Raw genomic sequence first — 17,030 nt, forward strand, 5'->3', positions numbered from 1 at the left:
ACCTTCCTCAGCTCTACAGCAGCACCCTTCAAACCTTGGCTTGGCTGTTTCATCTAAACCAGCACTTTGCCTTGAAAGAATATTATTTGAATTACGTTTTTAGTATATCTTGACTTCAGAGAATCTAGAATTGGAATTGACCGCAAGGGCCACCCAGTCCAACCCCTTGCATTGCAGGAATACACAGCCCCCTTCTACACTGCCATTCCCTTCACCTTGTATGTCTTTTTACATTTTATACTGAGGGCAGGGAACTGTCAAATTAACAATCTGTAAGCCACTCTGAGAGCCTTTGTGGTGGAAGTGCGGATACAAATACTCTAAATAAATAAATAAATTTAATAGTAGTTCTTTTAAGCAACTAAATGTTCAAGCAAGAGCTCATCCCAGGCCTTTCTGTGGTCTATACTTTCAGTTCATTTTTTTGCCATTGTTGTTTGACTTCCCTGAACTTCTATGAAGTTGCCATGAAACATTTATTTTGAGAGAATAAAAACAGCTGGGTAGCAGTGGTAATATAGTGTGCAAAGCTGAAATGAATGGCCACAGAACAAAGTGCATCCATCAAAGGGGAAGAATACCATCTCCGCAACAAGCGGTATTGAAAAAAAGGCAAATGGCTGAAAAATAAATAGTGAACACCTGTGCTGCATAAATTAACCAGCTGCTTGGCAATTTTTCTTTTGACCTATCGGAAGGGGTGGTTGTTACGAGGCATTAATAAGACGCATTGGCTTTGAGAGATTCTTTTGTTAGTACCATTAATTAATGAATGACGCTAGATAATGTTCAGAATTTACACCACAATTTGTGCTGCAGATGTATTCTTTTTGCGAATTAGTATTACCAAAAGAGACGCAGGGAAAAAATATCCCTGCCTGCACAAAGATTTAAACTTGAGTGATTCCCCCCCCCCCTTCTTACTCTAGTTTTTATAGTCACAGTTGTTCTATTTAAAATTGATGTTTTGTGCAAGATATATTCTGGAGGTTGTTAAAAGTGGCTTGGAATATCTCAGTTTAATAGTCTAAATTCAGAAGGATTAGCTGGATTTTTTTTCCTTTGGTCCATTGAAATTGGTATTTTAAAATATTAGCTGTAAAGATACACAGTTAATTTTTCATATTACTGTGATCCTGTAGAGAAAGGTCTTGATACAAGAGAAATAAGTCCTATTGATTTCAGTAGAAGTTATTAATGGAAGCACACTTAGCATTCCATCTTAATGATGTTTCAATGCTTCCCATGAACTAATTTAGTGGTATCTAGCTTCATGTTCTTTTCAGAGGATGTTGAAATACTAATGGAAACATCCTTCACCAATGGCAAGCCTGTTTAGGACTGTAGGGCAACATCTGGAGGTCCTCTAGCTCTGGATGGGAATGGTAGATTTAGGTCTTGGGGCCTGGGTTCAATCCTCTGTTTACCATAAAGCCCACTGCTTGACCTTGGGACTGTCCCTTTACCCAACCTGCCTCACAACATTTTGTTCATGGTTGTTCAGTGTCAAGGAGGTGTGCACAAAGTGACACTTATATATCATGGGTAGGAGTCTTATAGTCTTCCAGAGGTGGTTGTACTACAACTCCCAACAGCCTTAGCACTAGCATAGCCAGTGATGAGGAATCCTGGGAGTTGCAATCCAAGCAGTGGAGGGCTGCATGAGTCCCACTTCTGCCATACCATAGCAGTGATATTAGAGCAATATTGACCCTCTTTAAGGAGAATAACATTCTAATTTTTCTCCTGCACACATGCATTTTGGAAAGGATGGGAGAAATTCTTTCTTTTTTATGTTGGGTGGCTTCAAACGAGTCCAGCAATGGCTTCTCCTACTGCTTCACCTGTGCATAATATGCATGTGTGGTGGTTCTTAAACTCACAGCGGTGTAATCCAGTCCTCCACACCTTCACCCTTACACTGCATTTAAAAATGTCCACCTGATCATAGTGTTGACTTGATAATACAAAGCTGCTAGCTCCAATATTTTGTTATCACAGTGGGTCCTCCATATTGGCGAAGGTTCAGTTCCAGCTCCCCTCCATGGATGCCAAAAAAACACGGATGTTTGTACTCCACCTTTTTCAGTGATAGTAATGTGAATGTGCCTCCAGTGAAGCATGCACATTCATATCACCACTATAGAATAATACAGGACACAATTGTCCATAGGTAGCGGTTGACTTCTGGGATGGGAAGCTCGTGAGTTGTTAAGGCCCACAGTAGTACCTTTGGTTGAAAAAAATATGGATTTGACCAGAGGCAAGCAATGATACAACCTTTATTTTGCCCTATCCCATGCAGAAGTCTCTCTGGTAAATACAGTTGGGCTACTAATTACATCAGAGATGGACATAAGAGGACCTGAAAATGAAGTTGCTTTTATTGCTAGCAGTGAAGGGAATTCTGCCTTTTATAATGATAGCTACTGAACTTTTACTGCTGTTTCATTTCAGATCACCTTTGAAATCACAGTTCATTAGTTGTCAGCTAAGCTTAAAACATTTGCTTGGATGATTAATGGCTATCTGGTTAAGAGATAAAAAGATAATGCAAAATTGTTGCCCGAACTCCTCTTCCCCGCCCCCATTAATAATGACACTGATTTGATTCATCTCTGTTGGTAGCATAAACTGAAAACCCAAGTTCAAAGTATTAGTTGTAGAGGTAGGTTTCATTGAAGTTGAAGATGAAAAAGAAAGATGAGCTTAAAGGTGGAGTGCAGCCTTAGAGAGAGAATGTTAAGGATTTTGCCATTAAGGAAAAAGGAAGATGCCCAGGACTTGTTACATGTGCTGACCTCGCTCTTTCAACCTGCTTTACCTTTATCATGACAGGTAGTCAGAGGATTAATGGGCATAACAGCAAGATTTAAAGCATGCCTTCATTAAGTTTCATTTGAAGGCCATGGATGGGGCCAATGAAGATGAAAATATATTGTGCTTTTCTCTCTGATTACTTAAAAAAACCTTTCTAATTATATTTTAATATCTTGCCTTTTTGCTCATTTCACAACCCCTCCTGTCCATAGTTCTTACAAGGCAGTATTCTTCTGTTGTATGAACAAGTAGTTTTCACTAAAGCCGTGTTGTGTCTTAACATTTTGTTGTTGACAAACCCTCCTTACCTGAGTTGTTTGTGAATATTCCAATTGCAATGGTTCATCTGATTAGTGACTTGGAGTGGGCTTTACATGTGGATAGCCAGTTTTCATTGTTACATACATATACACTGTGTTTATATTGATAAGGCAAGGTCAGCATATCATTTACAGCATCTTGAAAATTGGTGAAGTGGCTGTTTGTGTCTAATAAGCTGGACGTTTTTGGGCACTAATTTTCTCTGTCCTTCTCTTCTAAAAATCAGTCAGGATTCATCTGAAGATGTGGAAGAAGCTGGTGCATTGCCAAAAATGTCTGCCTTGGTTATTTCTGCTTCTAGTGAGGTTGTGGAGGAAGTCTTTGCTACATTGGATGATGACAAGGAGACTCTTCCTTCTGAGGATCATTCATTGGAGGCTAAAGGTGAAGAAACATGCTCCAAAAGTGTTGCACAGTATGATCCACACTGTACAGCTGACAAAGATAGTGTAGAAGAAACCTCACCAAGAGAGAAATGCTGTGACAGTGCAACACCTGATCAGTTGGTGTCGGAAACAGAAAACAGTGAATCTGCATCTATGACTGAAACATCAGTTGAACCATGGAAAATTACTTATTCCCAAATTGTTAAAGAAGGGAGACGATTTAATATTGATTTAATTTCCAAGGTAGGAAGTTCCTTTACTTTTTTGAAAGCATCTTATTTGTTCCATTTAAAAATCACTTTAGAAACTTTGAAGGCTAAACAAGATTATGATAATAGCAGGACTCTATATATTGCTCTGTAAAGGGCATTGGTCAGTTTACAAAAGAATATTTTGCAGTTCTTAAAGGATATGCCCTTTTTAAAAAAACAATGAGACAAGGCAAAAATATCAGAACATTTTGTTCTTTGGCCCTATCGCCAATCTTAAGTCTTTAACAAGATGGTTCTTGAGCCTTCCCTTTGAAAACAATGCTTTTCATAATCATGGTTTAAGGATTGGGGGGGGGGGTTAGATGCTTCTCTTACTTTGTTTTTTTTAAATATATTTAAGAATACCATTCTACAGTTGTTCATTTTAGTGTGATGTTTTTCTAAAGAACTGGAAAAGTGACAGCCAAAGGGGTTATAATTGGGAAAACCAATACAGTACAACATGGTACATAGGATGAGAAATATTATGGTGGCATGTTTTCTGTATGAAGCTGGATAGTTACAAATACAGTGGACCCTTGTTATACATTGGGGTTTGGTTCCAAGATCCCCCGTGGATAACAAAATCTGTGGATGCTCAAGTCCCATTAAATATAATGACATAGCAAAATGATGTTCCTTATTAAAAAAAATGGAAAATCAAGGTCTGATATTTGAAATTTATACTTTTTGGGAACATTTTCAAACTGTGGATGTTTGAATTCGTGTATAATAAATCAGTGTATAAGAAGGGCCGACTGTATATAGCTAGTATAGTATATACGGTAGCAGTAGTAAGCGGTAGCTAAGATCCAGAGTTCTGTCTGAGCAGAGAGGCTTTGAGTTTGAATTTCCCACAGAGGGAACTTGGTGGCTCAGCAGTTAAGATGCCAACTCTGACGATTGCAAGGTTGGCAGGTCAGCAGTTCGAGACTCAAGCACCATGTGATGGAATGATCGCCCATCACTAGCCCCAGCTTATGCCAACCCAGCCATTCGAAAGCACAAGTAAATAAATAGGTACCACTTTAGTGGGAAGGTAACAATGTTCGGTGCAGTCATGCTGGCCACATGATCACATGGTCCATGTATATTTCAAAGTGATGGTCATGACCTATAAAGCGCTATATGGCTTTGGTCCAGATTTTCTAAAAAACCATATCTCCTCATACCAACCAGAAAGCATCCTAAGATCTCCAGGAGAAGGCTTTGTCTCAGTCCTGCCACCATCACAGACTCCACAGGAAATTGGCAGATTTTGGAGAGGAGGTAGGGGGGTGACATGCTTCTAGCATGAGAAAAGTCCTAACTTTGTCAAAGTAAATGGAGCTCTTCATGGTTCTGCACCTCTAGCTAGTTTTGATCTATCATATCCTGTGAGTTCCCCACTCTAGAACAGGACAGGACACAGCTGTGCTCTGATGGACAAACACACCTGTCTCTTCCTAATCCTTGCAAAGTTATATTCTCTTGGCTGCAAAGACTTTGAGAATGATGGCATCGCATAAGTAACTTTCTCCAGTGGAGCATTGCTTTTTAAAGTTAGGTCATCCATCTTGTGCTGTGGGTTTTACATTCATGTCCTTCTAAGAATGTGTAATAAATTTGTAGCTTATACAAAGTGAGGAAAGGTGTTAGAAGATTAAATTTTATGGTTTCAACTTGTAACCATTGTGAGCACTCTGCTTTCTGGGATATTGGAAAAAAATAAGGACAGTAGTTAAGTCTGGGGACTGAAAAATAGAGCACTTGTTGGACACGTATAAAGGATATTTTGGAAATAGTACATCCAAGTCTGAAATCTCTGGAAAGCATTGCATATATGTACTGCTGCAAGGAGCAGTACATTCCTCTTTCATTGGATAGTTTTATAGAGCTCCCACAAGAATCTTCATAAACCTCCTTATCAAATTTGGTTCCAAGATATATTTTAGCTCTCACCAGAGTGTCTTCTTTGCCTCTGTGTAATTCATTTTGAAAATGTATTAAGCCTAGAGTGCTCTTTCTCTGTGATGAAGGGCCTTGGGACTTCATATCCTAGAAGTCCTAGAACGCCTACCAGCATAGTCAGTGATAAGGGGCTGTAGGAGTTATAGTAAACTCTTCTCATCCATGTGGGTTTAGTTCTGGGCCCATAGATGGGTGGGAAAAATGCAGATGGTGGTGACCTAGATTATTAGTTGGGTGGTGACATTCCTTTATTAAGCCATCAGTGTGCATATGCTGCTATTGAATAATATGGGGCATAATGTGCTGCAGGTCATCAAATATGTTAATTGCTTGCATAATCCAAAATAGCTAGAGGGCCAGAGATTTCTTACCTATATTTTCAGGTTTCCATGATCCTTACTTGCAGCTGGACTGAACTGGCATGTTTTACTGTCTTTCTTGATTTCTCTTTGGTACATGGCCCAGCTACACATGCTCCTTCCAGTTTCTTGCTGTATCCCTTCCCGATAATGAAGTGGTTTTCTAGACCAGCACTTCCTAAAGTTGCCTGAAGGAAATGCTCTGCTACTGGAAGTGCTTGATGCTTATGCATCTGTGAAAGGAGGATTTGGAGCATCCTTTTTTTGTATGGAGGGGCTGCATATGAAGTCAATGGCTGCATATCTTCACTGACTGCATGCCGACTATCTGTTATCACAATAAATGTAAGGCTGTCAAAATGTGTGCCTATCTGGCAATTTGTCTTAGTTTTTTTGGTTTTTAAAAATTTCCTGGCTGAGTTTTGACTGGAACCTAGTATGCATGACCTTCCATGTTCTTCTTTCTAGCATCTCCATCATTCTCTTAGCTTCTATTTGCTTTGCTCATTGGCCAGAAATAATGAGAAAAGGTGTCTAAAAATAAAGGTCTTCTAATCTTGTTTAATATTTACTTATATCACAGCCTTTTACGTTGGGGCATAAGGTGATTTACAACACGTTAAAACATCTTAATAAAACAAAGCAAGTTATAAATGCCAAGTTACCTGTTAATTTAAAATGTCATAAACACATTTTTAAAAGCAGCACCTCCATTTAAACCCAGTTAGTTACTGAAGGCCTACCTGAATTGAAAGGTGTTTGCCTGATGGTGGAAAGACAACAAGATGGGGACTAGTCTAACTTCCCCAGGAAGGGTACTAAGTACCTTCCAACCACTAGTATTCCATTTTTCTTTTCTAAAGGTACCCCTATAGTCTACAGATATCGACATTGTTCAGTCTTCCGTGGCTGTTTACCAGGGTATTAACTTACTAAAGATTTTTCAGTGAAGATTTTAGTAAACCTCAGACTTCTTCTAAATATGTGAACAGTCTTCTCTTGTTTTTGATGGTCCTGTTTTGGCTAATCTGCATGCACTCCTCACCATATTTCATTATTAGAAGGAGCAAGATGTAGGAATAGCATTGCTGTTATCAGTTAAATGACACATATGCAAAGTACTTTGCAGTCTTGAAGTGTGTATTGCTTGCCAAAAAAGCTATCAAGGAAGAAAAAATGGTAATTATAAGTAAGATAAAATATAGATATGTGTTTTTCTTTTGTACAGTTACTGTATTCTCGAGGATTGTTGATCGACCTCCTGATTAAGTCAAATGTTAGTCGATATGCTGAGTTCAAAAATGTCACCCGGATACTTGCATTTCGAGAAGGGAGAGTGGAACAGGTACTCCAATGGACTGAACTGCACAAGTTGAGCTTGTGACCCATCTGAAAGAGCAAACATTTTGTGCAAATGTTGGTTTTCTTTCTTCGCATTTGTATATTTGCAGAGTCTTCTTTCATTCCTGAGTGCAGTGATAGCATTAGGTAGCTTTTCAACATTTATAAATTGTGGCACTATTTATACTACCTTGTAGGTAATGGGCTCGATTGAACATAATGAGCAGACTGTGGTTTTTCTTCTTTGTCAAATTCAATACAAAATGAGATTCTGTGGTGCTTTTGAGCAAGATGCTATTAGTAGGATGTCTTTTTCAAACGAACCCCTTTCTTTTCTACTCATTTTCCCTCTGGGCTTAATCAGAACAACTGCCCTGAGGGAGAGCGAACTTTAAACAGAGGATACTGTCCCATATCCTTATTTTTGCTATTGCTTGCTTACATGGGAATGGCAAGTGAACAGATAGCGACATGAACTGTAGCAAGTGCCCATCATTGTTGACCCCCTGATGAAGGGCAAAGGCCCAAAGCATAGTCTCAGTCTCTCTCTCTCTCTCTCTTGGGCATCCAGTTCTTCCCTTGTTCAGGCAAGTATTTTGCTTGCCTCTGCTTCCAGATTTGTTTTTGCCCTTTAAACCGGGTTCAAATTCTGGTTTTAAGGGCAAGAGTATACTATAATTTATTCTTTCAGATCCAATGTGGTTGGATCTTGAAATAAGTAAAGCAGTGCAGAACAGCCTGCTCTGAGGTGGCAGATTTTGACTGCATACCTTAGCCAGCATGGCATGAAAGAGGAGAAGGTGCATCTGATGATATAATGTTATGTGCCAACAGGGTTCCAGCCGAAGTATATAGTCAGCAGAGGTTTTACATGTATTGATGTGAGAACAGGGAGATAAGAAAAGGTAAAGTAAAATAGAAGACAAGAGTTGATGTCCTGAAGGACAGTTGTCTATCCTTGAGCAAGGCCAATTAAAACTGAAGCTCCACTATAGCATCCAAGATCAAGCAATTGTCAATAAGAATAGTATATGAATAGCTTATTATGTGGGCGGGGGAAAGGCCAAAAGGAGACAAATGTGACTATTTTAATGATGCCTCAGGGCAGAGAAATGGGAAATTTTGTATTGATTTTAAACTTGGAAAGTTCACAGAGCCAGCGAAAGGTCTGAAAGATGTTCTTTGGTAGTGAAAGCCTTGAAGAGTGGAGGCTCCATCCAATTACTCAAAAACTGTGTAGTTTAATTAGCCCTTGAAGATGCTGAATTCACTCTCACTTAGTCCATCCAGTAAGGGAGTGCTTGTGTTACCCATGTGTACAGAGTATACTATGGATTTTTAAAAGTCTGATATCTTGAGAAGACTCTGAATTAGCTAACATAAATATAATATACTGTTGACTGGTAATGTCTGAGAATCTAGATTTACCATTCTCTCCCCAAGCGCCTTTCCTTTCTGGTGCAAATTTCCAACCATCTTTTGTAGCTGCCGTTAAAAGTTCGTTGTGGGTTGGATCTAGTCATTTCCTTATGTACAGTCTTTGAATCCAAATCCCTTGGCCATGATTTAATGCTAACTGGTGTGTTTTAGGATTAAAAATTGAGGAGCAAAACCTTGTGAGAGAGAATTGATGGCACTGGTACCAGTAAAATGGGAAGCTTGAATATAGTTGAATAATCCCATGGTCTGTTCTTTGATATTGTCTCAAACAGTTTGAAAAATCCCATTTTAAATTACCTGAAATGAAGTATCTTTTAAAAAGTAACAGACACACACCTACATTCTGTGAAACAGACAAATGACTATCCCCCTACCTATTTGGATTGAATGATGAGGACATCCAAACTTTGTTGCAGGTGCCATGTTCCAGAGCTGATGTCTTCAATAGCAAACAATTGACAATGGTGGAAAAGAGAATGCTGATGAGATTTCTGACATTTTGCCTAGATTTTGAACAGCATCCTGATGAATATCAAGGTTTGTGTCTCTTATTAAATAGCAGAATCCCATATTTTGCGTGTCCTTTCCTTTGATAACACTGATTTCATTGTTAAATTTTGATGTCTTTGTCTGGAGAATTTCTTCAGATGTTCTTTAGAACTTCGTGGCTGAAAACCCTTAGAGAATAGTTTGGCTTTAGTACAGATATCTTTGCGTGGAGAAGCCACTTCCTAAGAAAGTTTAGCAAGGATGTTCAACCTCCAGTAAGAGAGCAACAATAAGAACAAAGTTCCATATTGAGTCCAGTTTTAGATCTCCACATTATTTCAGATTTGCATAGGTTCCACCTGTATAGATTTCCCATTCACTTTAAACAGTATCACATGTGGAGCTGTTCTGGCCATTCAGACTGATAGGTGAAGCCTTTGGACATTTATGAGTTCTGTAGGTATGTGCATAGATTCTAAGCCTTAGAGCAAGGATGGGCCACAGATAATTTTGAAGAGCAGCTCCTATTATCTCCCATGTTGGTTCTGGTGGTTTAGGCTACTGGGAGTTGTAGGTCAAAAAACATCTGAATGGGAATAATTGTACATTCTTACCTTGGAGTGGGCAAGATGAGGATCTACGTCACCCTGCTGTCTATTAGAGTAGAGAGAGAGATGCCTGAAGCCTAAAATCTGATTAACACTATCCTTGACATGTTCTTGCATGACTGTGTCTTTCCAGTTTTCACATTTTGGGTTTCTAAATTAATTGGTTGGCAGGTGTTGTTTTTTAAATGGATATTTATCTGTAATTACTAAGTCATGATTTTTCTTCTCTGAAAAACAGCTCAGAAGGAGTGTAAATTTTCAGACTATTTAAAAACCCAGAAACTGACTCCCAACTTGCAACACTTCATCTTGCATTCCATCGCAATGGTCCCAGAGGACACTTGCTACACCATAGATGGGCTGAAGGCAACCCAGAAGTTCCTGCAGTGCCTTGGCCGTTATGGCAATACACCCTTCTTATTTCCTTTGTATGGCCAAGGGGAGATTCCACAGTGCTTTTGCCGGTAAGCAGAGACTATTGCTATCATTGTGGTGGTAGTAAGCAGAGACTATCACTATTGTTGTTGTTGTTATTTATGCAACTGCTGATATTGATAGCATTCAACTGGGAATACTGAGTAATCTGGTGGGATTTTTTAAAACATGCAGTCATTTTCATGTTATTTTTGGCAGTGGAAAATTGAAAGAGGTGAATAGTGATAGTGGCAATAGCAGAGTTCCTTCAATGGGTACCAGGTTGCTACTAGTTATATTATTATTTTATTTTTAGCATTTATACCTTACTGTTTAGCCAAAAAGCTTCCAACAGCAGCTTACAAATTATTAATTTGACAGTTCCATGCCCTTGATCTTACAATCGGAAAAGGCAGGACACATAAGAAAAGGGGGTATGGTACTGGGGGATGATGGGATTGAGAGCAGCAGACTACTCTTCTTTCCTTCAGAGGCCACAATGGTGGCAACTGGAATGGAGAGGGGTTCTCTCAACAGCCAATGGTGTCAAGGCATGATGAATCTGTGCCTGTCTTGCTCTGTTTTCCCTGAGAGGCTACAGCAATGGCAATTGGAATAGGCAGACCATGTCTCAGCAACCACTGGGGCCAAGGCATGTTGGGGCTGTGCCTGGCTGCTCAGAGGCATTAGCAGTGTCAGTTGGAATGAAAGGAAGATGTTACCAAGATATGATGGAGCTACTATTCTAGCTGCTCCACATTAGAGAGATACACCATGGAGGAACATGTTGGGCAGTTACAGCAGTGGCTGCCATGTGCTCATTGGAGCGCCAGAAATGGGGCTCAGGGATAGCTAAAGTAGACCCTTATCAAGCAGCTCAAGAATGCCAGCAACTGAGAACAGATGTAGCAAGAAGAAAATAATTACAAATTAAATCTAGTTAAGATTAACGGCTTTATGCTAAAACGAACACTGCTGCAAACACTCTCTCACTATGTGCCCAACAAAGTTAGGAGATAGCTGCTTCCTTCTTTTAAAGATTCTAACTTTTACTCATCTTATATTCTGAATGTAGGACTTTGTTTGCCCCTTTGTGTATTGTTTTTGCTGAGAAGTGTTTTAAGACTTCTGGGAATATTGTTCAGTCAGTCTACAAAGTGGTAACATCCCTATCTATATATCATACCCTACAATTTTTATCGCCAGGTTATCAGAATAAGGTGTCACTTGTCCTGTGATTTCTAACCACCTCTTCATATTCTGTTTTAATGTAACCCTCTTAAGCGTTCCTTGCAGTCAGTTACCCTGTGTGTTCTCATCAAGGCTACTGTTATAAATGGCATGCATGCATATTTATGTGAATGATTCAAAGACATTTGTAAGTCATATCCTTGCATTCTGAATGAATTCTGCATAAACTCTGCACTGTTCTATAGAACTATGGCAGTCCCTTGAGTGAATAAGACCAGCCTTTATTTCTAACTAGCCATGAGCAGATTGGCTTTTGTTTTTCTTCTTGCTATATAACTTCCAACACATGAACATTCACATTTTTTTCTATGTGGATGTAACCAGAAAGAGATTTATGCAACAAAAAAGCAATGGGCTAAACCCAAGATTAATTATGACCAGGACAAACCCACTAAAACAAATGGGACTTGTAAATCACACCTAAAGTCCCATGGATTTCAGTGGATGTATTCTAAGTAGAATTACTATTGGATTTAGCTCGAGCTTGGGAGTAACGTTGTATTTGGGAAATAATGTCTTCTCTCCCTACTCCTTCCATTTTAACATTACTACTAATGCAGTACTTGGGGGATATAATGAGTAGCATGTATGTATTACTTTAAACGGTCTCCTTTCGGGAGGATGTTACCCATTTGAGGCAGTTTTTCACATATTGACAAATAATTTAAAATAATTTGTCAGTTACGTATTGCTAACATGTTACTAATAAATAAATAATACAAAGATAGTGTATATGTTTTGAAAATAACAGCTAATACTAACAGTTTTTGGAGTAACATTCGAAGCTCTAGATTTACCCCAAAGTAGTTTATTTGGGTGTCTTTTGGTATTTTGCCTTTTAACCTTAGTTGAACCTTTAAAATAGATACAGATATAGATGTATGTAATTGTGTATGTATTTTAACTACGTATAGCCATTTCTATATGGAATGGCTGTTTTGCAAGATCCAGTGAATAGAATTAACTCATTAAAAGTAATTACTCATTACTTTTTATAAGAAAGTACTTTTTGTATATATAAAAAAGAGATATTACTTAAAATCACTGTCAACATCAGTGACACAAATACTTTTTAAAACACTTTTTACATATTTTTATAACAATATTTATTTGCTATTGTCAAATAACAGATTAAGAAATAACAAAAGTTATTGTCAAATAAGGTCATTTGGGGAATTTCTTTTACCATTTCAAAAAGTGATACATATAAGTAGAAACCCTTTAACCAGATGTGTAAATGTTTTTCATGTTGCTATCTGTTAAGAACAAGAGTCCTCTATTTTCATACATTTTTGAATTTACAACATGCAGATGTTAATCAACAACTTAATACTAGACGGCCCCATTTAAACATCATGAAAATCCTGATAAACAGCGATTAAAAGCCATTTTGCATACCAGACACAGGATACAGAAGACTAGTAAACTTACAGCGCTTTATAAATAAAGGTTAATAATAATAATAATAATAATAATAATAATAATAATAATAGAAGTTCGTAGTGGATTTAGAAAGGTTCATATTACACTTTGAGATCATAGATCTACTTTCTCAAATTTGTCCACTTTGGGATAACAGCCACAATATGTGGCTTCTTCTTGAGTAGGTTGGGGTAAGGTGTTAGTAACCCATGTTTGTTTATGAGTAGGAGATGAGAGTAATGTAGGTTTGGACCAAGGAGTCAAGGCTTCCAATCCTCATTCAGCTGAGATTTGTAAATCTCCTCCTTAACCTAACCTTCCTTATAAGTGAGTTTAAATAAACTAGTTTACTCCCTCCTCTTTTATTTTAATGGAAAGAAACCCTGATCAATGTAAATATCAATTTCAGGGTTCTGCCTTTATTGTTTATTGGAAGGCTAATCACTGTGGCAAGCTGTGCTTGATTTTTCCCATAAAAGGGGATGCTTGTGTGAAATTATCAATGAATTCTAAACAAATCCATTTGAACATGATTGAAAAAACTAATCATTACATCCAAAATAATTGGAATTGGGGGATGACCTAGGTGGCTACATGATCACTCCCAAGTGCCCTTTTCCCACTTAGGCGAGCTCCTTTGGCTCTGTGGCTTACCACAATGACTTGAATGAGACAGTGGTTAAAGTGGCAGTGGAAAACTCATTGGAAATCCAACCAAACTTAAATTGAAAACACTTCATGACATGTAAACTGCATCTACTCAGTGCTAGCTAGTGCAGCTTTTCCACATGGTCCAGGACTTTTATACCTTGCCTCTCCCCAGGGAACGGTATCTCAGAAGCCCCCTGAGACTTGTTTACAAAGTCCTTGTGAACCACATCACTCACAACCAAATCACTCACATCCAGCTGTTGGGAATACAGCTGTTTAGACTATGCCCTAGAGATAACTAAATAGACTTCTTGGGGAAGTAATACCGACCATGTGCACACTCACTCCTTATGCATCCTGGCCAGTTAACGCAGTCAGGCTTGACAGGATACCAAGGGAACTGCCATGGGTAGGGATTTTTTTGTAGTGGCACCACAGACTTCTGCCATCCTTGTGATCTTTTGTGTACTTTTCACTAGCCTTTTCCAATAACATATGCATACCCTCCGACTTTTGAATGTTATGAGAGCTGGAACACATGTGGCCAAACAACATTAGAGTGTGGTCAGGATGGCAAAAATTATTAATGAGGACGAACACAAGCTAGGAGAGGCTGTGGGAGTTTGCATTGGCAATCTTACTGGGAAAGGGTATCTTCCTCTTCTGTTCTTCTCACCTCTGCTGAGTTGTGTACAAACTACTTTTGTACTTGTACTCAGTTTGCAGCAATGGAAGTAGATGAGGATGAAGGGGAGAAGTGGAAGAAGGAGAAGAGAGACAGGGACGTTTTAAAAACAACTGAAAAAGTGAGATGACAGAGAATTAATTGGGATGTCTCTTCCAAATTAGGACAGTTGGGTGCATTTATATGTAGGCCAGGCCTTGCAGATTTAAATCTGCTTGAAGCTGCTGAGTTAGATGTTGTCCAATAGTTCAGTATTGATATTGTACAAAAATCTGGATCAAGATGCTTCTGTATGGTGATCAACCCAGTTTTGTCTTTCATTTTTGCTTGATCCCAGAGAAGGAGATAAATATTCATCAATATGAATTATGTTTGTTTAATTTATGTTCTCCAGAAGCCACCTTGGGTACCATTCTGAGAGAAATGTAGCATATAAATGAAATAAATAAACTTAAAATTAATCTCCATTTTATGGGGATAAGAACTTCACTCTTGTGTGACTTCACTAGAAATGCCAGGAATGGTTACCCATAGTTTATAAAGGGAGTAGTGAAACCATGCAAAGCACATTGTTTGCATGGAAAAGTTGCAGTCCATGGCATCTCCAGTTAAAATGTGTGGAGAGAAACTTCTAGAGCCACTGCCTTTCAGAGTATAATCTGGACTGACATCAAGTAGCTTCTTACGTTTGCAGCTTTCTAACTTTTGGGTAGCCTTTCATTTTTATACCAGCTCAGTACAACACTGAAACAAATTGTTTAAATTAAACATTTCTGGATTGTGTGTGTGTGTTTTATATTGGCATTGAAAGAGAAGGGAAGGAGTGGATGGTGTCACTGGGTTTGTAGTTGGTTGCTTTTGTCCTCTCCGCCCTCTCCCCCCCCCCCCCCCAGCTTTCTTTCTCTTGAGGAGAGAACCTTTACTTTGGGACAAACATCAGTGAGGTGAGATAATCCATCACTTCTGAGGCCTGTTCTCCAGTGATGGATGGATAGATTGGTAAAGTAACTCAATAATCTTCATTTTTTTTTCTCAGGTTATTCACAGATCAGTGAGCGCTGTCGTTAATAAAGCTATGGAATGCTTTTGTGTCCTTGCCCATATTATTTCTCAAGTTTTGACAGGACAAGACTTTTAATTTGAAAATAACCTTTGTGTAGAAGCATTCCTCCTAAGCATACAAAGTCCTTTCGGAGCGTGGCATTTCCCAATCTCTTGTTTAGCAGCTAAATAATTTCATGCAAAACATCCATTTTGGGATGCTTCGGGGTTTTGTTTTGTTTTAAAGTAGCCACTGAGTTGGGGAGGAATGCACATACTGCATGCTTGTTTTAAATATATTGAATGAATGCCCTGTGCCTGATCCAGAAGATGATTGCATTGGTTATAGGCCTATTCATGAAATGAGTGCAGGGCTGCAGAAAGGGTTGCAGGGCTGTTTTATTTTTGTTTGGTCCTAAAATGTGAATCAAGAAGGCTGCAGTTCAAACCTGATCTCTACCGTGAATTTCCTAGATATTCCTAGGAAAGCCACTTGCTTTCAGCCTCTGTTCCCTTGGCTGTCATTTTTCTTGAAAATCCATAATTTCATTGACAGGGTAGTCCCTCCCGCTACTGCTGTAGAATACAACTACCCCATACACAATTGCCATGGTGAGTTTGTAATCTGGTGGATAGTCCTCTGGCAGCAAACATCTCTACTTAGGTAGCCTCATACTTGGACAAAAAGGTAAAGGTAAACGTAGTCCCTTGACATGAATGTCTAGTAGGAAGCGGTGCTCATCTCTGTTACTAAGCCAAAGAGCCAACGTTGTCCAAGGACTGCTTTGGTGGTCATGTGGCCAGCATGACTGCACCGAATATTGTTACCTTTCCACCGAAGTGGCACCTATTTATTTACTTGCATTTCCATGCATTTAAACTGCTAGGTTATCAGAATCTGGGACTAGTGACAGGAGCTCACTCCATCATGCAGCACTCGGGCCTTAAAGTGCCAACATTTCAGTCTTCTGATCGTCAGAATTGGCATCTTAACCACTAAGCCACTGCATTCCTATACTTGGACAACAGACGTGTAATCTGTCACAAGGACTATGCTCAAAGTCTTGCCAGCTTGGTAAAAACTGCCAGATCTTGTGCTCTTCTGGAAGAGCTTTCATGAACCCAGAGTAACGTCCATACATGATGAGGTGGCTGAGTAGGACTTTGTGGAATATCTACAATACAGGGTATCTACAGCGCGGGGGATGATAATACCTTACAACAGATGTCAGTGGCCATGCTGGCTTGAGATATTCGAAGTCATAATTTTACATATGTAAAGGTCATCATAATGGAGAAGACAGTCTTACGTGGCTGTTGTAAGGATTGTGGCTAGATAATACATGGCCAGTGCTGTACAAAGTGCCTTACAAATGTTAATGGAGAAGACTACTGTACCTGGTTGTTGCAAGGATTGTGGCTAGATTAGTGCATGGACAGTGCTGTGCAAAATGCCATACAAATGCTGATGAAGATTTCACCTGTCTCGCTCTGAGCTAGTTCAGAGGCTTGGATATTTAACATGTTTAATGCTCCTATATTTTAATGCTCATATTACAGTGAGATAGTGTTTTCTAATTGTTGGGACATTAAATGTCTGA

At 38.9% G+C, this 17,030-nt stretch overlaps 1 protein-coding gene across 1 annotated transcript in view; it reads left to right on the plus strand.

Moving 5' to 3' along the window:
• Window positions 1–17,030, plus strand: part of CHM (CHM Rab escort protein) — a 65,993-nt gene that overhangs the window by 16,267 nt on the left and 32,696 nt on the right. Inside the window, exons 5-8 of the mRNA XM_042479551.1 lie at window positions 3,368–3,770; window positions 7,316–7,432; window positions 9,285–9,405; window positions 10,204–10,429. Of these exons, the coding sequence (XP_042335485.1) occupies window positions 3,368–3,770; window positions 7,316–7,432; window positions 9,285–9,405; window positions 10,204–10,429 (867 nt within the window). The remainder of the gene's footprint in view (window positions 1–3,367; window positions 3,771–7,315; window positions 7,433–9,284; window positions 9,406–10,203; window positions 10,430–17,030) is intronic.

Source organism: Sceloporus undulatus, chromosome 7 (assembly GCF_019175285.1).
Source record: "Sceloporus undulatus isolate JIND9_A2432 ecotype Alabama chromosome 7, SceUnd_v1.1, whole genome shotgun sequence".
Classification (NCBI taxonomy): Eukaryota; Metazoa; Chordata; class Lepidosauria; order Squamata; family Phrynosomatidae; genus Sceloporus; species Sceloporus undulatus.